The following is a 24,623-nucleotide window of genomic DNA, read 5'->3' as shown; positions in this document are numbered from 1 at the left end:
CATAATGAAATAGCATCTTACCTTCCTGATCTTCCTGATCAGTAGCAGTATGTTCCTGCATGCCAACTTCTATCCTCTGGGCTACATTTAGAGTCTAGAGTGTTCTAATGACACGTGTGTGAGATTTAAATTTTTGCAGTGTTTTTTCTTAGTGCATCTTTAGGTTTTAGAAAGGCAGATTATAAATTAAATATCATTATATCATTTATCTTATATTAAGCCAACAAACGTTTCACCACCCAGTTAAAGTGTAAAGATGTCAGCTTTGGTATGTTTGCATCTTTTGAATATCTTGCTGTTGTTATTCAAAGAGTTTCTCAGTCTCTAGTATTGTCCATGTATAGACCTCCTAAATATAATGGGTTTTTCATTGAGGAATTCTAAGACTTAGTGTCAATTATAATAACTAACTATGACAGGTTTCTAATTGTTGGTGACTTTAATTTTCATATCGATAAACAGTATGACCCAAAAGCAAAAGAATTCATGAACCTCCTCCACTCTTTTGTTCTAAGCCAGTACACTACCCAGCCCACACATGGGGTGGGGGAGGGATTGGGGGTTACATGTTGGATTTAGTGATTACTAAAGGATTCAAATTTGATGTGAAGCATATTGTAGATATCAGTTTATCAGGCCATTTTTTCTTATTATTTAATGTAGAAATACAGATAGCTACAACTAATGAGAAACTTATTGTTGGAAAAACGCTATTTTCATACATCTGAGGTTCAATGTTTGCTAACATTCTAAACAACCAGTCCTTTGTAGTGCTGAAAAGATAATTAAAAAAACCTTCTAGCACTATTTTACCCTGGAAGACCCAAAGAGTGTCTGATTTTAAAGAAAATATGCTGTGACTCCAATAACATAGTCCATCTTGACAGGCAGTGCTATTTCTCTAAAATTATAAATAATAATGCTGGTAATCTCACAGTTTTATTCTCTACTATTGATCATTTGCTAAACCCAGGTCAATCAATGGAATGCCCTCAAAAAACTTCCAGTGAAACTTGTGAGGCTTTTGCTATATTTTTTAAACACAAAATTAATGATATTAGAAATAATATAGTACATTCCCCCACAGCCAATCCTATTAAATCCCAGTATTCCATTTTAAGCTAATTAAATTCTTTCACCAGAATAGATTTATCCAATCTATATACAATAATTTCTCAACTAAAACCCTCCACCTGCATCCTTCACCCAATACCAAGAAGCTTTTTCAAAGAAGTATCCAATGTGCTAACTTTGCAAGATGCTGAAAAATTAGTTCACGCTTTCGTTTTTAGTCGACTAGATTACTGTAACACACTCCTTTCAGGACTACCCAAGAAAGACATCAATCGATTGTAACTAATGCAGAATGCAGCTGCTAAAATCTTAACTAGGAAAAGAAAATCCAAGTGCATCTCTCCAGTTTTGATGTTGTTACACCGGTAACCTGTGCCATTCAGAATTAACTTTAAAATATTTCCTATGGTTTACAAAGCCTTAAATAACCTTGCTCCGTCCTATATTTTGGAATGCCTTTCACCTTACACTCCAAATTGTAACCTTAGATATTCAAATGAGGGTCTGCTTATAATTTCAAGAGCTAAACTTAAAAGAAGTGGTGAGGCAGCCTTATGCTGTTATGCACCTAAAATCTGGAATAGTTTACTGATAGAAATTCACCAGCCTAATATGGTGGAGCATTTTAAAAAACTGCTCAACACCCATTATTTTAACATGGCTTTTTCTCATAGCTACATTTTAGTGTACCCCTGATAAACTATATATGCACTGAATTATCATTTTCCTCATGGCTCCGCAATCCATACTAATCCCTACTTTTCTCTGCTGTTCTTTTTCTGTTTTTCTGTGGTGGCAATCTGTGGCATCACCACCTGATCAAGGCACCTTGCAGTCAGGCAGTACCCCAGATATCCACATGACCATTATCATCAAATTCTTTCATGTGAAGCCTGAAAACAATGAGTATCATTTATATTAGGTAGAATGTGCAGTATAGACTGGGTGGTTTTGAGGCCTTGGAACCTCTGCATATTTTGTTTGGTTTTTTTTTTTCATCTAGTTTTTTTTTCTGTCCTCCCAGCCATCAGACCTTACTTTAGTCTTTGTTGCTTAGTATTGCCTAATCTAATTTTTGTTTTTTATAAACTTTTCTTTCTTCATCTTGTAAAGCACTATGAGTTACAACATTTGTATGAAAATGTGCTATATAAATAAATGTTGTTGTTGTTGCCTTGTAGTACATCTGCCATCAAGGTGATGGATCTTTTTCGATGTTTTGTACTCATAAGACATTATCTTTATTTATGGAGTGACCCATGTTGGAATGTGACTGACAGGATGTTGTACAGTACACATGGATATGGATATTTCTTTGTGCATTGTATGATTATTTCTCTATTCCTGTTTCAATGCTCTTCTGCAAGGCACACACATGTACACACCCCTTTATCTTAAATGGCACCCAAACAGAAATTAAATGTGAAGTGAAGGAGCCAACAGAAGACCAACTACGTCAGGACCTCAAACTCCAATCAATTTCACTCCAACCAGTTGCTTATTTAGGCTCTGATTCTTGTTGTTAATTAAACCCATTCTTTAATTCCATGGCTTGTTGCTGCTCCAATTGTGCAATAGCATACATTTCCAAAATTGTTGATTTTCTCATTTCTAAGAAAAGTGTCAAAATGTTTTGGAGACCTGGGCAGATCAGCTTTCCTGAGACCTTCACCTTTCTTTATTTTCAGATATTGTATGATCAACAATGTTGGTCATGTTTTGGCTCATTTTATATCTCATTATTGTTTGGCTGTTAATTAAGAAAAAAGAAACAATTAAGGGGTCTGAGTCTTCAAGAGCAAGTCAATTAAAATGAATTCAAAAGAAGTTAATTAGGAGCAAAAACAGGTCACTAATCAGGAAAAGGGTTACAATGAAAACCTGAAGCCACTGGGGCCCTCCAGGACCAGAGCTGGGGACTCCTGAATTAGATTGACAGTAAACATGACTTGCATTTGTTTAGGATGCAGGAGTAAAACCTCTGTACCAACGGCAAAACAGAGAAGTGATAACCATGTCTGCACATTAGTATCCCATAATTAAAGAAAGTGAAAAAAAAAACAAACAGACACAAACACACATATGCAGAGCAAAGTCTTTTGTATCAGTAAATCATCTTTGACTTCTTGTTAACCCCCTCTCCTGGCTATCTAAAAAATAAGAATATCTAAGGGTAAGCCACGATTCTGATTCTCGAGACAATGACAAGCGGCCTCAAATGGTACCTAATTATAAAAACATTTTCCACAGTTTTTTTCATTATCTCTGATATGCAACAAATGATTTCAATTAAGAAACACACAATCATCCATCTATGAATTCATCCATTTTTGAGCCTATTCTCAGTCTATCACAGAACACACTCCTGCACACACTTGTAATCACTCATACTGGGCCAATAAAGAGTTAAAACAACTGCCGTGTTAAAAACTAAACCTAGATCCCTGGAACTCTTAAACTGCTGCATTAATTGCCGACCCACTGTGATGTCTGTGTTGCCATAAATCAAGGTAGCTTAGGAAAACCCTAACATTTACATAACAGTAGCTCAGAGTTTGGCCCCATGCCTGCATGTCAAAAATGAGAAAATGCAAATAGTTTGGAGACTGTCATGCAGCTCAGAGAAGATCTCTTTTAAGTATTATGAGACTACTACAAGCCAAGCAATAATGTAGATCTATGGAGGTTCACTGCTAAGCTAGAATGTAGATAATAAATAAATATTCAAACATGTAAGCTTATAATTAACTATGGAATGCCCACAGACTTTGAGAAGTTCCCTTTGTGCTGGTATGTATCTGTTCATTGTAGTGTTAGTGTCAACAAAAAAAGATTTTTAAACTTTATAAAATTAACACTGAAACTCAAACTTGCTCCCTGGAATAAAATTCAAAATTTGGACTTTTATCTACTACTGCCCTCATTTAGTTTCAAAATGTTATCTAAATATGATAAAAATGTTATCTTTTATTTTCATAGCCACTTCAGAAAATGTCAAAAGGTTTCATTGTGATTGCTGCATTATGAAATGAATACTAGAACAGAACTAGATTGTATTTAAAAAATATGAATTGTAACTAATAATTAGACTTGAAATTTCAGTACTAAAGCCATCAATGTCTTTAATGTTTTTACTCATCGATAAACACATTTACTCATGTGACTGAACTAAATGCTGTCACCCATAAGGTATTCAACTTGTTCAGGACTGAACGCAGTTTTAAACATCTGCTCCTATGAACACTGCACAGAGTGTGGAACATTGGCTATGCCTAAAAAATTAAGTTCTTGTCATTTTTTTTTGTTTATTTATTTTATTTTTCATAAATATACAACAGTATCTCACTCTGGTAAATACGAAATCAGGAGTGCCTGATTACTCTGACAGATATTCATTGAGACATTAGTTTTGCTTGTCACAATCAATTGATGTTTAAGATTCAGTCCCTACAAAGTAGTTCTTGTATGGAAGTAGTCAGCATTTTCTCATCTTTTATTAAAAAGACTAGTCATTTAGCCCGTTACAATAATGGGCGCTAGAACAGTAGTGCATAAACATTAGTAGGAACAGTCTATATTAAATGGCAAAGAACCGTCTATTTTCTATTACAGTAATACTGGCTTGTATGTGGCTATAATATGCGTCACTGTATTGTGTGCCTTTAATTTTCTCTCACAGTAATACGTCTCTCCAGCAAGTATTTTAATCTGTGCTGGCGTGCAGCTAATTATTGTATGTATGGCGTCTCCCCAGCATTGGATTTTATGTGCGCGAAAATAAATCTACTTTTAAAAGTCATCCTATGGTAATATCATGAAAATTCGTATATTTAGGAAACACTTTACACTTTACCGGGCCAAGTTTGTTAATCGCAAATCTGACATCCTCAGAGGTGAACACTTGCACAACAACAAACACTAATACCACCTCTTTGGGGAAGCTGGTCTCCGCGTCTCAGTATCCGATTGGATTTTTTCGTGCGTTATGTTTTAGGTCTTACCTCATTTACCGAAATCCAATTGGATTGGCCGCACGATTTTTTATAGGTCCCGCCCCTCTCTGTCTTGTGTGACGCGTCAGGCGGCCTTTGAAGCATCGCACCGTGCCCCGCGCATGTGCACTTCACCAGAAGACACACACACACGGACACATGGACGCACACAGGGATTTTATTAAAGAGGATGAATATACAGACAGCAACTTCAAATCTGATTTAGTTTGTGTTCTAAAAATCAGTCTTTAATTAAAAGAAGTAAGTTAATACACATTCCTAAACTTCAATACAGTTATAATATCTAAAATATATACATATATTTCCATTAGGCTTAACAAATGTAATTAGGAACATGAATATTCATGCCCCCCTCCTATGGCTGTAGTGGATTGGTTTGCATGCTGCTGCAATACTCAGAGCTGTGTTTTTGGAAGTCATTGAATTTGCTGGGGCTACTCTTGCTCTGAGGGCAAGAGCAAAATAAATCACAGTCCAATAGTGAAAACCGTGGTATTTTATAAAAATAAACCCTTGACTGAATAAAAAGATAGATAGATAGATAGATAGATAGATAGATAGATAGATAGATAGATAGATAGATAGATAGATAGATAGATAGATAGATAGATAGATAGATAGATAGATAGATAGAAACTTTATTAATCCCCATGGGGAAATTCACATACTCCAGCAGCAGCAGATATAAAATAAACAGAGACTCACCACCAGAGCAGATCTGGTTAAGGTGTACATCAGCAAGTATAGCCCAATCCATTTTAGATGAAAGAAGCAACACAAAACTGTAATTTCATCTCACCATCAACAAATTGCATCATGATGTACAATACCTTATCAATGGACAATGGGTCTTAGGATTGTGAAGGAAAGGTGGAGGGGATGGAACCTTTGACAGATTTTTGAAAAATACTGAGTAAATCATAATACTTGCCTCTGCACACAGCATTGGATCTGAAACAGGATTCCTTGAGCGATGAACAAAGATTGCCACACAAAACATGCTGTGAGTGTGTATATGGGAATATTCACAAGTCCCTGAGTGGTGATAAGTATTTGAAATTTGAAATCTGCAATGTAACTTCAAGATTAAGATATCAAAACTTTCACACTTGACTGTGAATATATACTTAATGACTATTTACAGTAGTCACTTTTTATAAAATGTGGACATCTTTCTTCAAAAGAAAACAACATTTAACTTGCAAGGCTTTAGTGTTCAAATGGAAAAATATTGAGACTCTTGGTGGTACATGACAGATCAGAATCCACAGCCCCAGATACAGACCAAAATGGTAAGTGGGGGCATCTGAAACAGTGAAAAAAACTATGAAAAAGATGTCCAGCATGAATATAAAAGATTTGCTTTGGAACAATAAAATAAACTAAATAGACATTAAAAACAATAAAATGAATAAAACAATATTGAATATGAAGGACCTGAAATCTCCAAGCACATGAACACCTTAGTAAAGAAGGCATGGCAACATCTTTACCACCTCAGATGCCTCAGAGGTTTCGGACTGCCCCGCAAATAATAAAGAACTTCTATACACCCACCTTCAAAAGTATTCTAACAGGAAGTATCACCACCTGGTTTGGAAACAGCATGTGGCAGATCCACAACTCTGTATGTGACAAAATTTGATTTGATTTTATTTGAAATGCTTCTTTCAAACTGTCCTGGAAGTCAAAAGGCACCTGTCCATTTTAACTAAACATGTGGAGTGCAATGTTCAGAAACTTTAACAAACATTGTAACTGATACCCTAAACAAATTCTAGAAAATAACCAAAATTATACAAATTGACATAATCAGTATATATACAATGCGATGTGCATGGGCGTTGTTCCATCATAAACACTAGAGGGAAGAGGGCAAAAAAAAATGATTGACACTGACATAGATAATAATCCAGCAACAATAATAATAATTCTCAGAGTGGCACAGCATAGTAGACTACAGACTTGACAAAGTAAAACTAAACAATCGACAGGTCTGCAACAGCAGACTTTGGATACTACACTAAAACTGATTTAGTTCCAAGTATAAGCATCTCTCAAATGAAAACTCAGCAAATTCCATCCTTTGTTGTTCATCATCAACAACGACTTCACTGATTACACTCTTCACATTTTCTCCTGGCACAATGAAAAAGTTCTACATTGTATTCCTTTTTGTTTAATAGGTTGAACCTGTCTAATTCATTAATTTGTATTAATTTTTCAGGATAGGCATCAGTCATATCAGATTTGAATCACTTACAAAATTAATTTGAACAGCCAAACAAAAACACTGTATACGAGTCCAAACATGGAACTAAGACACTTTTAACGGCAGTCTGAATGTAGCCTCAGTGTGGATTTTTTTCAACTCATTTTTACCATTGTGACTGTTCTCTAGCTTTAATCGATTGCCAACAAATACCCACCATGCCACACTCCCCACTATTAAAATAGAAGGCACCTATGGATATACTAAAAATCTAGAAAATTAATGCCACTACATTGTACTCACATGTGGGTTAGAACTGCACATGCCCTAATTGATTCTCGGACACTTACAGTGTGGCAAGATATTGAAAACAGTGTTAATGCGAAATTTGAATTTTTTAAAATAAAACTACCACAATTTTTAAAGACAGTACAAGGCACTGGATGTGCATGCAATACTTAAGGTTCCCACTTTTTTTCAATGTATTAATTCATACTATAAAAAAGTTACATACTGCCCTTACCAGATCACCATGTTGCTTCACTCTAGAGCCCTACAGCTTGGATTGGGGAGCTTGACATGGTATCTAGGGGGGCTTAGCCTGGCTAAATGACCCCTCAGAGCCAGGCCTGAGAATGCCTTACTTGATCTGAACCTTTGAGGTTAATATTTCTGTAAACCTTATGTGCTTTTCTCCATAAATACTACATTCAACCTGAATGTTGATCTTTAGAGAATCTCATAGCATAGCAACCTGAAAGTTGTTAATAGAATCTTTTAGCAGAATACTTAAGCCCACAATGATTAACTTGCAGGACATACTATCTGAACTATTTGTTATGGATACCCATTTTAAAACAGATGCTGAGCTTTCATTTAAGCACCACTTACTTTATTTGTTTCTTTAGTCTACCAAGGTCAGAAAGATCTACATAGAAAGCCAAGGTAATCCAGAAATGACTAGAAAATGCTTTTTTGAATGAGTTTACCTCTCACCTATGAAAGAGTGGCTTCTGCATCTTACTTGAGATCACTGACATTTGATCTAATTAAATAGTGTTCAAACCTTAGTACTGACCACAACTACCAGGGGCTATGGCAGAAAGATTGTTAATGCCGTTGGTAAGCCTAGTACACACCCTTCTACATTTTGTTTAATTAAAATTGTTAACTTTAATATGGAGGCTTTCCGTGCAGTGATAGCAAAATGTCCTGAAGGTGGTTGGACCAAAACTGCATCAGCTGTGGCTTGTGCCTAAAGGTAAGTCCCGACTGTGGATGAATGTTGCAAGGCCATCTGAGAACAATTTCTGGGTGACCTCAAATATGATTTGATAAACATGTTTTCAGCTCCAGGAGAGGGAACAACCCTAAAAACCAATTGCCAAAGACAAGTCTGAACAAACTATGATGTACCACTGCCAAAAAGGCGGTTATACAGAGGCACCAATGAAAAAATGGTAGTTCAATCAAAGAGGAAAAGATGGCTACTTGGCTTAAGTGTTCTATGTACCTGATGCGGCTGAAAAAAAATACAGTACTTTCTTAGAATTCACCACTGCATGTACCATTCACATCCAAAATCACAAGCAGAATTGTTTTATATAAAAGCAAACAGTGTGATGTTTAAATGCATTAAAACTGTTTGCTTGCGTGTTTATATATACATAAGTATATATGTTATCTATACAGTATGTATATTTTTTGTGTATTCATAAACTAAAATATCAGGCTGTATCATTTGAGTATATCAGTATACTGTATAACTGACAGAATTGAAAAGAGATGAAAGTGTAATGTAGGGACTATAGGTTTTTAATAGTTTGCAGTGTGCATTGATGCTAAAATACCATATAGAAGAGCAGGACCATGTTGGATAGCCTATTTGTAAGGATGGCAGGGTTGAATAAGATAAAAGACAAAAATCCTGAAGATGATATGTATAACTAGGATGTCTTGGTTAATACATCTCTTCAAAACCCTATGGAACATTACGGCAATATCTTCAGAATGGTACACAGGGGCGTCAGTCCTCTTCATAAAAAGAAGTACATCATGTTAATGAAGGACAACACTATTCTATGACAAAATTCGGAAAAAAATAAAAAGAAACATGTGCTGCCTCTCTTGTCAGATTGATCATACTGTGATCTCCAGTATATATCGGATATGGTCAGAGCCAAGTGTTTAAGATGAGAGCTAGCACTATAGAATTTTAATCAAATATTTTTAATCAATACATGATCATTTTTGCACTTTAATATAAGCATATACTTTATTGTAACAATGGATTCTTAAAAGCATAAGGAAAAGGACTGAAGTAACTAAAGGGTTAACTAAACACGGCTTAAAGCTTGGGCACGTGAGGCTTTTGCCTCATCAAGAGCAGGTCACCAAAATACTTTCTAAGGTTAAAATGATGTAGATGTGTAATGAACAGCCCCTTAAAAAGCAAGAACAAACTAGTAAGAAAGCCCAAAAACACCACTGTTATGAGGTGGTGATAAGATCAATGGGAAAACCAATAGAACACCCCTACTAACGAAGCGATGTTTAGAATAATGGAAGAATTGACATGCATACGGTTACTGGTGGCTGTAGTCGACTGGCTAAGATGATAGAACTCTGCATATTAAGAGTCAGAAGACATTATGTATTAGATAAAGTAATGGAGTAGAAAAGTATAACAGGGAATGAATTGTATTAATGATTGCTGATATATTTGTGTATGTCTATGTGCAAATAAAGAACCATTCTGCATTTCCATCTGGTCTCCAAGAATGATTTATTTGAATACAGGAGAAAGTTTTTTCCACAACAGCACCTATTATCAGAAGCCATGGTTTACTTCCAAAAAAAAAGGGAGCTTCTGTCCGAAATGTAGGAGTTTAAATATTTCATGGTCTTGCTCTTGAGGGTAGGTAGAGAGATCATAAAATTGACCAACTGATTGGTACAGTGGTAACATTACTGTGAGCACTATGTGGGCTATGATGTTGAAGAAAAAAAGCTAAACCCATGGAATAAGGTATCAATATACAGATCAACCCACATCCCTGCTATCAGTCTTGGTCAAGAATTGTAAGCAGTGATTGAAAAAAGTAACTGAGGATATAATCACTGAAAATGAGTCTACTCTATATGATTGTAGAGCTCATTGACTTTGACAGGCTTAAAGGCTCAAAAATCTCAATATACCCCAAATTACAGTTGCTGCTGCAACATTCTGTGAGGAGCTGAATTGTGATTGGCCTGAACACGTCCCCTGAGATGTGTACTGGACATGGCCCACAGGGTCAACATAGAATTATTTAGAGAGTCCTGATCACACATGTTCACCTTCTCATTTCCGTGAGCAACTCTTACCAGGAGAAGAAAACTGATGATGTGGTATGAAGAATATGCATGTCTGTATATAGTATTTCTACCAATATCTATGCAGTGGTTGCTGCAGCAGCCTTAAAATTACAAACAAACAGATTGCCAATAGGTTACATTGATTGCCATCTCTTAATTGTAAGTGTATTAGTTAGCCAGGGCATGTGATTGACTGCACTTTGTAACAGACAGTCAACCTATGAAGGTTTCTTATCTATCTTGTACTTAGTGCTGCTTTTATACGAAGTATAAAATGCATATACAAATTTCTTCAGAGATCTAAATATTTACAAATTCTGATCAAAAATTGACTCACATACTGCAGTCTGCCTACCAAGGTGGCAAACCAATGAAAACATGGCTAAACATAGAAAAGGGATTACTGAGACTTTGAAGAGGAGAAGACAGAGACACACTTCCTGTGGTCCTGGCCAAATTAAAAGGATACACAAGATCAATACCTCTGTGAATTCTCCAGATGAATAGCGCATTTCTATTTATGCCACTTTAAATGGAAAAACGGAAGAAGAATTTTCTATCACACTAAAAATAAACAGAGTTTCAGTGTACATGAGTGCTTGGTAAATGGTAAACCTATCCATCCATCCATCCATTTTCCAACCCGCTGAATCCAAACACAGGGTCACGGGGATCTGCTGGAGCCAATCCCAGCCAACACAGGGCACAAGGCAGGAAACAATCCTGGGCAGGGTGCCAACCCACTGCAGATGGTAAACCTATTTGTTTAATAAACATATGTTTTTTATTTTTATACCTGTTTTTGTAAAAATTTAAATTACAAAATAATACACACCCTTTGAACTAATAAGGCACTAAAAAAACATACACTCACAGACCATCATTCAGATTTTTTGAGCCAACATAAAAACCCTACACCATGCCTCCAGTACTATATCATTATCAGTACATTTTTCACAAACAGAGCAATGAGAAAAAAAATCAAAGGATGGACTATTTCTGGTTTTGCTTTAGGCGTGCAATAGTCATAAACAATGTAGGCTTCCTATATATTCACATTTCTATACAAAGGGTAACGATAAGACTGCTGGCTCCTTTTTGCAAAAGGCATCGTTTAATTTCTAATAAAAGATGTGATAAACTACTAACCTTAATAAGTCGGAATAAAAAATATGTCACTGTAATACAACAAAAAGTAAAAAAGTAATTTGTGAGTAGTTTCCATGTGGTGGAATACTTTGACATTTTTTGCAGCTTTATACTTGTACAGATATTGTTAAGGGGCAGAAGAGAGAGTCAGCAAGTTATCTTAAATTGTCACTTCAATTGACAAGGCCAAAACTTCCTCCTGAAAAAAAGGCATGGGAGTAGTGAGTATCATAATGTGACAACTAATCACAGCTGTAGACTGTGCTACTGAGAAACATCATCCAGACCCAAAGGTACTGAAATGACAGCAATATCATGTGGGACAGGCAGAATGCCAACAAAATTAATCAAGGCCAAAGGTTTTCAGTTGAGCGTTCATTGGTGATGCAGGTAAAACCTTGCTGAACAATATAGTGTATAGGACAGGCAACTTCATGTCACCTCATGTCATCTTTTCAAGGTGGAAAGACAGGCCATTTGGCAGGCAGGTGAACTGTGATATGGACAAAGCCTTTCATTTATAAATAGTGGACTACATGTGCTTGGATACAAAATATATACTATATATACAACATACCATTTGGTATTTACGTGCCTCCTACAAGATCTGAAGTTTATTTGATTACTGATGTTAATACTTACTGTAAGTTTTTGTTTTACAATTTCCAGTGGCTATAAGTGACTACACTATACATTTTGCAGAACTGAACTTATGAAAGTTGGTCACTTATTATTGGTAAAATATTCTGCTACATGCTGCTAAAATAACAATGAAATAGCAAATGCTGTAAACTTACATTTTGCAGAAAATTACAAGTGGGAAGAAACTGATAACCTTCCAGCAGTAACCAGGACTGCCAAAGAGGTTCTTAGTGATATGTAAATTTTGGATGAAGAAGTGTTGTAAACGTGGTGTCCCTCTGGGATCAGTGCTGGGCCAGGTGCTCTTTTTAAAATATATAACTAATCTATAGAAGAATATAAAAAACAAGCTGGTCCAGGGTTTATTCCTGCCTTGTGCTCTATGCTGGCTGGGATAGGCTTCAGTACCCCCCACAACCCTGTTCAGGACAAAGGGGGTTAGACAAAAACTGATGTATTTATTTATTTTAAAAGCTTCTGTAAAAAGACACAATTCTTTCTGTGGACAAATCTATCTATCTATCTAAAATGGCATATACAGGGCACTGTTTCAAATGTGAAAAGGGCCTTATGTCATACCTAAAAAGTCCATTTTCAAGTCAATAATGTTTTTGAGTGTAGATATAAGTTTTAAGACTGTACATATATTATAAATGAACATATCCATGTCTTTTTTAGGAAAAAACATTTTTTGATATCTTGCTCAATTAAAACATATCCAGTCATGGTCTTCATCACATTGCCTTCCTCAGTCCTTGGCAACCTTTCACCAAACAGTTGTAGTTTCCCATATCTCATTACATAAATACTGCAGTTGCCATTATTTTTATAATTACTCAAAGTTAAGATTTTCCTCAGGATTTTGACAAATAAGCTGTTATTTTACACATGTGATATGTCCTGCTATGAAGAAGGAGAAAGGCAAAGTCAGGCTAAATAGTTACATAAACAAGTGTGGTTTCATGTTTTACTTACAATTACATGAAACTCCACACATGACAGTCACTATAAATAGACAAGTCAAAAGGGATGTATCCCTACTTCATGAAAAACAGTGGCATGAATCTGTGATAAAGAGTTAAACTTCATGTTTTCTTTGGCTATCATTTGTATAATGCAGCCATGCAAAAGATTTGTTTATTGAAATCAAAAACCTTACTGCTTATACAAATTGTGTCACTTAGCACACTTATCTGTGGCAAATGAATGTAAATCATGACTGTAAAAAAAATTAATTTGTCTTGAATAATAAAAATATTATCCTTTACACCTATCATAGTGATCTTCTTATTGAGAATAACATCCCTGAAATATACAGTACACTACCTTGCTTGAAGACCACAGACCTGTGCTGTTTTTTCCTAAAAAACTCCTGAAGAATATTTAGAATTTCTGGTATTGAACCCAGGAGACTCAAGTGGATGATACAGCCAACAATACAATTTGCCGGGAGTCAAACTCAGAATAACAGTTTAAATCACAAACCACACATCAAATGTTGAGAATAGATGTGCTTATCACCTGTGAATGTTATATTTCTCAGTGACTCTTAGAATCTGCCTCAATGCTTTTTCTTAATATAAATTGAGCAACTTTAAGAATTTCTGCAAGCAAACCCAGAATATACCAATGGAAGATGTGATTATTTCTGGTTGTTTCAGAATAGGTTCTATATTGCACAAAACATTAAACAAAATCATCTGGATAAATTTAGCTGGACATTATTATCTTCCTATATACATTGTCATGTATGTGCATCAGAGGGTTTCTTTAGGGCTTCTGAAAGGTAAGCAGTACCACTCCAGGATACCAGGGGTGTGATCACTAACTGCCTTGTCTCTTTTTCCACTCACAGTGCTGAGAAGACACCCAATAAGAGCTACTGACCTCACCCTTTCTGGACCACGAGCTATAAGAGCAGGGCACTCCTGGAAGATGGCATCGTATTTAGGAGACCCTGCTAGACGAAGCTCCAACCCTGAGGCCTCGTATCTCTTTAGAGCACATCCACTGTGCTTCAACCCTGGCTCATGTTTTAGCTGACATATTTAGCTTCTCTCTTATTCAAGCCACAATCCCCACCTGCTACAAAACAACTACCATTATCCCTCTTCCAAAAAAGAGCAATGCTGTCTGAATGACTACAGGACTGTTGCATTGACTCCTATAGTGATAAAATGCTTCGAAAAAATCATTTTGAGCCACATTCAGACATTCATACCCGACACAATGGAACCCCTACAGTTTGCATATAGACCAAACAGGTTGACAGAGGAAACATCACAGCATTGCATACAGTTCTTAAACACTTAAAGAACAAGGACTGCAATGCCCGATTGCTGTTTATTGATTATAGATCAGCTTTTAACACTGTGATACCAGCTAAGCTCACCAACAAGTTCTCCACTCTAGGTTTGCCATCTACTCTCTGCCACTGGGTCCTGGGTTGTTTAACAGGCAGACCCCAGTCAGTCAGGCCAGGGAACAACATTTCCAAAACAATAATCATAAATACAGGAACTTCACAATGATGTGTTTTTGGGTCCTTTATTGTACAAGCTCTTTAACCATGACTGTGTTGCTTCCCAACATAAAACCAGCATTATTAAATTTGCAGATGATAACACCATCATTGAACTGATTTCTGGGGGTGACGAGTCAGCGTACAGGAGGGAGGTGGCCGGCCTTGTGAGGTGGTGTCAAGACAGAAATCTCTTTCTTAACACCAGCAAAATGAAAAAGATGATTAATGACGCACGGAGGAAGAGAGGTCAGCACCTACCACTGTACATTGGAGAGACTGAGGTGGAGAGAGTGGCCACATTTAAATTTCTTGGCATTAACATCTCTGAGGATCTCACTTGGACCTACCACGTCACAGACCTGATGGAGAAGCCCAGCATTATTTGTATTTTCTGAGAAGGATGAGGAAGTTTGGTATGCCAGGCACAATCCAGAGCAATTTCTACAATTGAGAGTACTGTCCTGGTTTGGGAACTGTACAGAATGGGACCACTTCCCAGAACGGGACCACAAGGCTCCACAGCGGGAGGTTAAATCAGTACAAAATATCATCAGAACAGCACTCCCTGCACAAGAGGCCATCAGTAACATCAGAGTTCTCAGGAGGGCCCCTGATATTACTAAGGACACAATCCCCCCTCCCCACCCCCCCTTAACTGCTACCATCATGTAGACACTATAACAGCATAGCAGCTAGAACATCAAGGCTAAAAGACAGTTTTCTCCCTTATGCCATCACACTGATAAATAGAACCTATTTGCCCCTCCCCTCAGCACTGCAGGCTAACTTGTGTCTGGAGGATGGAAGGCCATCTTGAGACCATTGCAGAGCTTACATTGAATCATTTATTTGCATCTGCAATCTTACTTCTGTTTGTTTTTGCATGTGTTTTTCACCTGAGTGTTTTTAGTTTATTGTTGTGTATTCTTGTCTGTTGTTGTGCATTTTTGTCTATTGCTGGAGGACATGCAGAATAAGATTTTTATTGTACTAAGTAGATATGACAATAAAGTTGAAGTTGAAGTATTAAGCTTCCTGTTCCTTATAGCGTGATTGGGCACCTGTTATTTTATATATCTTATTATTTCAGTGAATGGGGTTGCCCAGTTAACAACCCAACATTTCATTTAGACTCTTAGTTGATGTCAACATATACCTTGGATGTAAACAGCAGTAAATATACAGTGGTGTGAAAAACTATTTGCCCCCTTCCTGATTTCTTATTCTTTTGCATGTTTGTCACACAAAATGTTTCTGATCATCAAACACATTTAACCATTAGTCAAATATAACACAAGTAAACACAAAATGCAGTTTTTAAATGATGGTTTTTATTATTTAGGGAGAAAAAAAATCCAAACCTACATGGCCCTGTGTGAAAAAGTAATTGCCCCCTTGTTAAAAAATAACCTAACTGTGGTGTATCACACCTGAGTTCAATTTCCGTAGCCACCCCCAGGCCTGATTACTGCCACACCTGTTTCAATCAAGAAATCACTTAAATAGGAGCTGCCTGACACAGAGAAGTAGACCAAAAGCACCTCAAAAGCTAGACATCATGCCAAGATCCAAAGAAATTCAGGAACAAATGAGAACAGAAGTAATTGAGATCTATCAGTCTGGTGAAGGTTATAAAGCCATTTCTAAAGCTTTGGGACTCCAGCGAACCACAGTGAGAGCCATTATCCACAAATGGTAAAAACATGGAACAGTGGTGAACCTTCCCAGGAGTGGCCGGCCGACCAAAATTACCCCAAGAGCGCAGAGACGACTCATCCGAGAGGTCACAAAAGACCCCAGGACAACGTCTAAAGAACTGCAGGCCTCACTTGCCTCAATTAAGGTCAGTGTTCACGACTCCACCATAAGAAAGAGACTGGGCAAAAACGGCCTGCATGGCAGATTTCCAAGACGCAAACCACTGTTAAGCAAAAAGAACATTAGGGCTCGTCTCAATTTTGCTAAGAAACATCTCAATGATTGCCAAGACTTTTGGGAAAATACCTTGTGGACTGATGAGTCAAAAGTTGAACTTTTTGGAAGGCAAATGTCCCGTTACATCTGGCGTAAAAGGAACACAGCATTTCAGAAAAAGAACATCATACCAACAATAAAATATGGTGGTGGTAGTGTGATGGTCTGGGGCTGGGGTTGTTTTGCTGCTTCAGGACCTGGAAGGCTTGCTGTGATAGATGGAACCATGAATTCTACTGTCTACCAAAAAATCCTGAAGGAAAATGTCCGGCCATCTGTTCGTCAACTCAAGCTGAAGCGATCTTGGGTGCTGCAACAGGACAATGACCCAAAACACACCAGCAAATCCACCTCTGAATGGCTAAAGAAAAACAAAATGAAGACTTTGGAGTGGCCTAGTCAAAGTCCTGACCTGAATCCAATTGAGATGCTATGGCATGACCTTAAAAAGGCGGTTCATGCTAGAAAACCCTCAAATAAAGCTGAATTACAACAATTTTGCATAGATGAGTGGGCCAAAATTCCTCCAGAGCACTGTAAAAGACTCATTGCAAGTTATCGCAAACGCTTGATTGCAGTTATTGCTGCTAAGGGTGGCCCAACTAGTTATCAGGTTCAGGGGGCAATTACTTTTTCACACAGGGCCATGTAGGTTTGGATTTTTTTTTCTCCCTAAATAATAAAAACCACCATTTACAAACTGCATTTTGTGTTTACTTGTGTTATATTTGACTAATGGTTAAATGTGTTTGATGATCAGAAACATTTTGTGTGACAAACATGCAAAAGAATAAGAAATCAGGAAGGGGGCAAATAGTTTTTCACACCACTGTACATATGTACATACATACACATAAACATACACTAACAATCAAAAGTTTTAGAACACCTCAGGTTTTCCAGTTTTAATTCAAATTTAATCACTTGAAATGCATTAAATGACCTAAAATTGTGACAATGTAAGCAGTAAACTGCCAGAGGTTTAGATTTTAGGGTTAGGGTAGCAAAAACTGAAAAAAGGACATTTAGAATGTTACAAATAGGCCTTCTACAGGGAACAACTAATAAGTTACAACCTACAAATATTCTTCAGCAGTTAAAATAAATTAAGCCTTGGAAGTTGAAGCATTGGGACACGCAAACCCCTCCACCACGATAAGGTGGCGGTCTTATCGTGGTGGAGGGGTTTGCGTGTCCCAATGATCCTAGGAGCTCTGTTGTCGGGGGCTTTATGCCCCTGGTAGGGTCACCCAAGGCAAACTGGTCCTAGGTGAGGGATGAGACAAAGTGCGGTTCAAAAGACCTTCTATGATGTACAAAAAATTTGGACGGCGTTTTCCCTCGCCCGGACACGGGTCACCGGGGCCCCCCTCTGGAGCCAGGCCTGGAGGTGGGGCTCGATGGCGAGCGCCTGGTGGCCGGGCTTGCACCCATGGGGACAGAATTTCTAGGCGCAGCGAGGGTGTTGAGGGGGTCCGGTTTGGTGGACTCAGGATTGGGTCACTGCTTTTTGCAGATGATGTTGTCCTGTTTACTTCATCAGGCCATGATCTTCAGCTCTCTCTGGATCGGTTCGCAGCTGAGTGTGAAGCGGCTGGAATGGGAATCAGCACCTCCAAATCCAAGAACATGGTCCTCAGCTGGAAAAGGGTGTAGTGCCCTCTCAGGGTTGGGAGCAAGATCCTGCCTCAAGTGGAGGAGTTCAAGTATCTTGGGGTCTTGTTCACGAGTGAGGGAAGAATGAAGCGTGAGATCGACAGGCGGATCGGTGCGGCGTCCGCAGTGACGCGGGCTCTGCATCGGTCTGTCGTGGTGAAAAAGAAGCTGAGCCGTAAGGCAAAGCTCTCAATTTACCAGTCGATCTATGTTCCTACCCTCACCTATGGTCATGAGCTATGGGTAGTGACCGAAAGAACGAGATCGCGAATACAAGCAGCTGAAATGAGTTTCCTCCGCAGGGTGTCTGGGCTCTCCCTTAAAGATAGGGTGAGAAGCTCAGTCATCCGGGAGGGGCTCAGAGTAGAGCCGCTGCTCCTCCGCATCGAGAGGAGTCAGATGAGGTGGCTCGGGCATCTGATCAGGAAGCCTCCTGGACGCCTCCCTCGTGAGGTGTTCCGGGCACGTCCAACCGGGAGGAGGCCCCGGGGAAGACCCAGGACACGCTGGAGGGACTATGTCTCCCGGCTGGCCTGGGAACGCCTTGGGATTCTCCCGGAAGAGCTAGAAGAAGTGGCCGGGGAGAGGGAAGTCTGGGTATCTCTGCTCAAGCTGCTGCCCCCGCGACCCGACCTCGGATAAGCGGAAGAGGATGGATGGACGAAGTTGAAGCAAACAATTTGCACTGGTGTCTCAACTTCTATTGATTACTTAAAAACCCTCTTTCTGTCTTAAAGCACAGTTGGAACAAACTGTGTTACCACACCCTCTGAAGTACTACTTCAACAATTTTACACTGTACAAAGTTGTAAATTCCAGTAATGGCAAAAAATGGCAGTCAACAAATGAAATGAGACAGAGCATCATTACCCTTAGACGTGTAGGCCTTTCATTTAGAGAAACTGCAAAAAAAATCAATGAGTGTCAATAAGTATGGTGTTCTACACAATCCAAAGGCAAGAAACTCTGACAGGAAGACATCTGGCAGACCCAAAGTCACAAACCAATCAGAAGACAAGTTTCTGCGTGTCCCCTATTTGTTTGATAGGAGTCGCACAGCACAACAGCTTCAAGCACAGTTTAACAGTGGTCGAAAAAAGCAAGTCTCAGTTTCTACTGTGAAGAGGTGACTTTGTGCTGCAGGTTCGAAAGGGTGAGTAGCAGTAAGAAAGCCATTCCTTAAAGGACAAAATAGGGCCTTGAAATACCAGTTGCAGACTACTGCAGACTGAAAAAAAGTCTTATGGACCAAAATCAAAATTTGAAACTCATCACGCATGGTGTTTTAATGCCATCGAGTTGGTTAAAGGATGGTTCCTCAGTTTGTGACATCAACTGGTCTGGGATTTTTTTTTGCAGGAAACAGAGTTGGTGACTTACACAAAGTGACTGGTATTCTAAATCAAAGGGGTTACCACAGTTTAGTTGTTATATCAGCAAAAGGACGCTACTTTGATTAATCAAAAATGCGAAATAAATTTTGTACACTTAGTGATTCCTTGATTTCCTTTTTTTATTTGCCATTGTTTATTTGTTCTATGCCTCGATTTCCAGAAACATTAAGACATTAAACTGTGTGCATTTCCATAAATATTGAAAAAAAAACTGAGGTATTCTAAAACTTTTGACCAGCAGTGTATACACTATATATATATATATAATTTAATAGAAATAAATCTTGGTTTACTCTAAGGTTTTGAAACCACAATATGTTTGTCACCATAAATAATTGTGCATCAGTTTTGAAGCTCTTTCAAATTATAGTGTGAATTTGATTAACTCAGGTACAGGATAAAATGGGTGTTCCTTCCATAATTTGTCCTTCATAAATACTCTTTTATATTCTTATAAGTTAGAAGTTTCAGAACATCTCGTGGACTTTCCATGAGTTTCAGGGACTTAAATTTGACCTCATGAATTAAAGGATTTGGGAGATGCTATACACATGACTGAGTTACTAAATCATGAAATACTCTGTTCTGGAAGTTGATGCCATCAAAGTACATTCATTTATTTAATAAAGTAAAGATTAATAAATGTAACTTAAAGGAAAGAATAATTTTAGAAAGTTATATAGGTATACTAATACAGTAGATATCGTATATTTTCACAAACACAAACCTAAAATGAGTCTATAAAACAGCTGATATATGGGATCATGTACTGCCCTCTGCTATTATGCCTACCTGTCCAACTAATGTGGCCACGCCTTTTCTCTCCAATATGGGTCAAACATTTCCAGTACCTGCAGCGTACACTTACCCTTTAATACCCTCAGGAAATAATACCTGTTACCTCCCAGGATGTCATACTCCCCCTCCTGTAATGATTGAAGTCTGTACTCCTGTATGTTTCAAGAAACCTTTCAAGAAACATGCTTTCAGGGGAAAATGGCCTCTGAATGTTCCCATTATTTTGCATGGACAGTGCACATTTTCCTGTCTCTTTTTGGGCACTGCTGAGCCCCCTTCCACTTTCGTGTTATTATTTTCCGCCAGACAGTCCCGACAGTATTATAACTGGAAAACAGGCCTGAGTAATTAGAATGCTTTGGGTCACGCAGGAAGTCAATAGTGTTTTCTTACATAGCAATCTTTCCAGTTTAAGGTCTAATGCTTTAATCTGTGGAATAAACTCTAGGACATAGTTTTTATACTTTAACTGATAAAACGTCCACCCGTTGGTCTAATTTTTATACGATGATAAATGAAATAAACATAAATCGGCACATGTATATGGACGAGTTGTCTATTATTAAAAAAATAAAATAGTTATAAAAAGTAGCCACGCCTTTTTTAATCACATTGAAAAATTCTAACATTCATGGCGAGACACTTAACAGAAGCAAAACACTCATTCTCAAACAAGCACACAGAAACGTTTATTTAAACTATAGAAAGGGCACTATGCACTTCCTTCCGTCAGGATAATTTCGCTACAGTGTGATCCACCGTCAGTCGCAGCTGTAATGCAGGGGGCGGGGCGCTCCGCGCCACCGTATGCAAAACCGGACAGCTCCGTGGTACTGAACCTGTGCCCGGCGTGGACCAAGGTACCGAGCCAGAACAAAAAGCAACCCGCTATAACCCCGGCTCTCAAAATACGTGTGGAATCATGAGGAGCTTTAGTGAGCATTTCAACTACACAGTAATTAAATAAACAGAGTTCTGTGGTGCCACCGACGAAGATGGCTGCCGTTGCTAACCCAACCAAAGCCAAGAGAATAAAAAGCTGACTCTATATAACGATGCTGATACAATCGTAGGAATTGGGGTAAAAGGAAAAGAAAGTAACTAAACATAACAATCAAGGCAAACCGCAAGCTTTGGATAATAACAGAGGACGAAATGGTCATCGATCCACTAATAAAGGTGCCTTGTGCTCTTCTTCCTTAATATCACCCGTATTTTATTTTCATTAGCTATTAAACGTTAAAATCGACAGGGGGAATCTGGCAATGGCACTTTACACGTAAGCAGCCATATTGAATGATTTAATGTAAAAAATACAAACATTCAGCTTCTCCGCCTACCACACCAGAAAAGGTATGTAATTTGGGCATGGATTTACTGGGTCGCTTCACTTTGCGTAGACAGCTCCAACACAAATTAGTATTGACAATAACAATAATAATAATAATACATTTGAAAAAGTGAACAAGGCCAGAAATGGTTTTACTTCTACGTTGATGTCGTTACACAAATATATACGGTGCACAAAATTTGCGCGTTATTATCAGCCTAAGCACAGCGTGAACCTACAGTTTACCGAAGGCACAGTAGGAATAAAGGATAAAGAAATAGGCGCACACCGTGTGCCTCCCCACCCCCCAAAATCTGTTTGTTTTAAACTACTCACTTTAGCATTGATTGTTCTTTCTCCTCTTCTTTTTTCTGTCGATCCATAACGGCAAGAATGATCTTTCTTTCTTCCTCTGTAAGGTGACTAAGGTCTGGCATTTCAGGCAGGATAGCCGCTGAAGGAGAAGGGCCGCCCCGGGGCCCAAGTGAAGCAGACATCTTTTTTCCCTTATTTTTAGGCAGATACGCTAAAAATTGACTAATCAACAGCCGTAAAGCAAATTGACCTTTGAAAGTAAAGATTATAACAAATATTAATATTGAAATGTTAAATATTTGAATTAATATTCAGCTGTTGTCAAATAAGAAATTGAGGATGATAACACTTCAGTTTATGGATACGATATCTTCAAAATTATTTTGATAAAGTATAAAAAATGAGACAAAAAAGGCAGCGGCATATGCATTTCTACAGAAAATGCAGTAGTAAATGTTGCTTAATAAAAACAACTTGTCATAAGAGGAAAAATAAACTGTATATGCCCCTTTGTATTACATTAACATTGTACATGAGAACATATCGTTTTTAACTGTCAACAACCATGAAGGCACAGACCAAAATCCAGATGGAGAGCTGGATGCACACAATGGATGCTCAAAACAGTTCGATTCCTGACTGAGCGGCTTCAAAGGGGTTGTGAATGTGAATAAAAGGATCCTTTGGGTCGAGTGCAAATGGCAATCACTCCCACAGGCTGAAAGTATTCCACTCATTCTCTCCCTCCATCCATTGATATACACGCAGAGGAACAGATGGTAAGGTCTCGCCTGTTTTATGTTATTATGAAGCCAGGAAAAATAATTTCTAACCCATTGCCATCATCTTCAGGGTGACGTTATTTGCATTACTGATTCGACGTGCTTTACCTTCTTTCTTCTTGTTCTCTTGTCGACACACTCTCTTTTCCGCGGTCCTCTCTCCTGATTTTTAATTCTTAAAGGTTCCTTAAATGCAAAAAAAGGATGTAATATTAAAAATCCCAATAGGAAGACGAGGCGGAGCAAGAAATGCACGTAAAGCGTCGCAGCGCGTATCTAGAGATGGGGAGCGGAAAAGACGAACTGAATACGGTGCTCTCTGGCAGGCAACCCTTTCGCGGAATTAAGCGACAGAAGGAAAACACGCAATGGACTCTCTGGATTTAACTGACTGAGCGCAAAACTCCAATGAAATGACCACCCGAGTTTGCCGGCGTTATAAAACAACCTAATTAAATTAACTTAGTCTTTTGGCAGTTTCAGCCAGAAATGCATTAGTGAAATCTCGGGTCAGCAAAATAATTTTTTAACGACCCTTACTGCTATGCGATTGAATTAATTTTGTTACTTTTCTTTAAATGCCGCAGTTTGCTTTTAATATTTAACACTTGCGTTTTCAAAACATTCGTAAACACTAATTTAGCAAATACTCAGAAAAATAAGCACACTATGTATGTTGATGTGTTATCACAGTTCAACTCTGCAAAACGTGTGAAGTGAGTTTTAGTTTCTGTTTAGTATATTTAAGGGAATACGAGTCGGGTTTCGTATCTTTTAATAATTTACCTAGTCTTTGTTCAAGAAGAAAGTACATATAATATGCATTAACATAGTGTTTTCAAACATAAACTGAAGACACACAGGGGAATACAATGTATCAGAACCTATAAAGCCCATTGTTATTTTTATCCTACTGATGCTGTGTGCGCAGTCAAAATGCCCCTGCGTACACCTAACCAGAAAGACACGCAATCGCCCCATAAAGTCACCCCTGTCACACACAATCTAAATAAAGGCTAACATCCACATACGTGAAATCGCTTTGACAGTGCTGACGTCAACACTTCTACTAGGCGGATCATTTTCATACAGTATCTAAAAAGGGACAAACTTCACAACGCTACGCGTTACCCATGACCAGGTGTATAATTGGTGATTTTTACACGATGGTTTAGGAAAATCTTTGATATTAGTACGATCGTGTCTGAAATTACATTTTAATAATATTTTTCAGAGGTCTTTTAGCTTTTGTACCATAAGAAGGCTTCAACAAGTCACAAGAATGCGAAAGAAAACGGGAATTTTGAAGAAAAGCTAAAAAATAAAATAAAATAATGAATCGTACGTGTTGCAAGACACCACATGGTACATCTAAGGATACGTTCTTCAAAACTGTATGTGTT

At 38.0% G+C, this 24,623-nt stretch overlaps 1 protein-coding gene across 22 annotated transcripts in view; it reads right to left on the bottom strand.

Annotated features, from left to right (window-relative positions):
- The window catches only part of rims2a (regulating synaptic membrane exocytosis 2a), a 1,351,795-nt gene extending 1,328,297 nt beyond the window's left edge, over positions 1-23,498 (bottom strand). For 12 of the 22 annotated variants that reach the window (XM_051936061.1, XM_051936063.1, XM_051936050.1 and 9 more), the window contains exon 1: positions 22,460-23,497. In XM_051936061.1, coding sequence (XP_051792021.1) covers positions 22,460-22,620 — 161 coding nt within the window. In that variant the 5' untranslated portion in view covers positions 22,621-23,497. Of the gene's footprint in view, positions 1-22,459 lie in introns of all 22 variants that reach the window. The other 10 variants (XM_051936048.1, XM_051936053.1, XM_051936052.1 and 7 more) reach the window with 3 other exon arrangements.
- Between the last annotated feature and the right edge of the window lie 1,125 nt (positions 23,499-24,623).

This window comes from Erpetoichthys calabaricus, chromosome 13 (genome assembly GCF_900747795.2).
Source record: "Erpetoichthys calabaricus chromosome 13, fErpCal1.3, whole genome shotgun sequence".
Classification (NCBI taxonomy): domain Eukaryota; kingdom Metazoa; phylum Chordata; class Cladistia; order Polypteriformes; family Polypteridae; genus Erpetoichthys; species Erpetoichthys calabaricus.
Note: the sequence above shows the minus strand (reverse complement) of the source record. Positions and strands in the feature narration are given on the sequence as shown.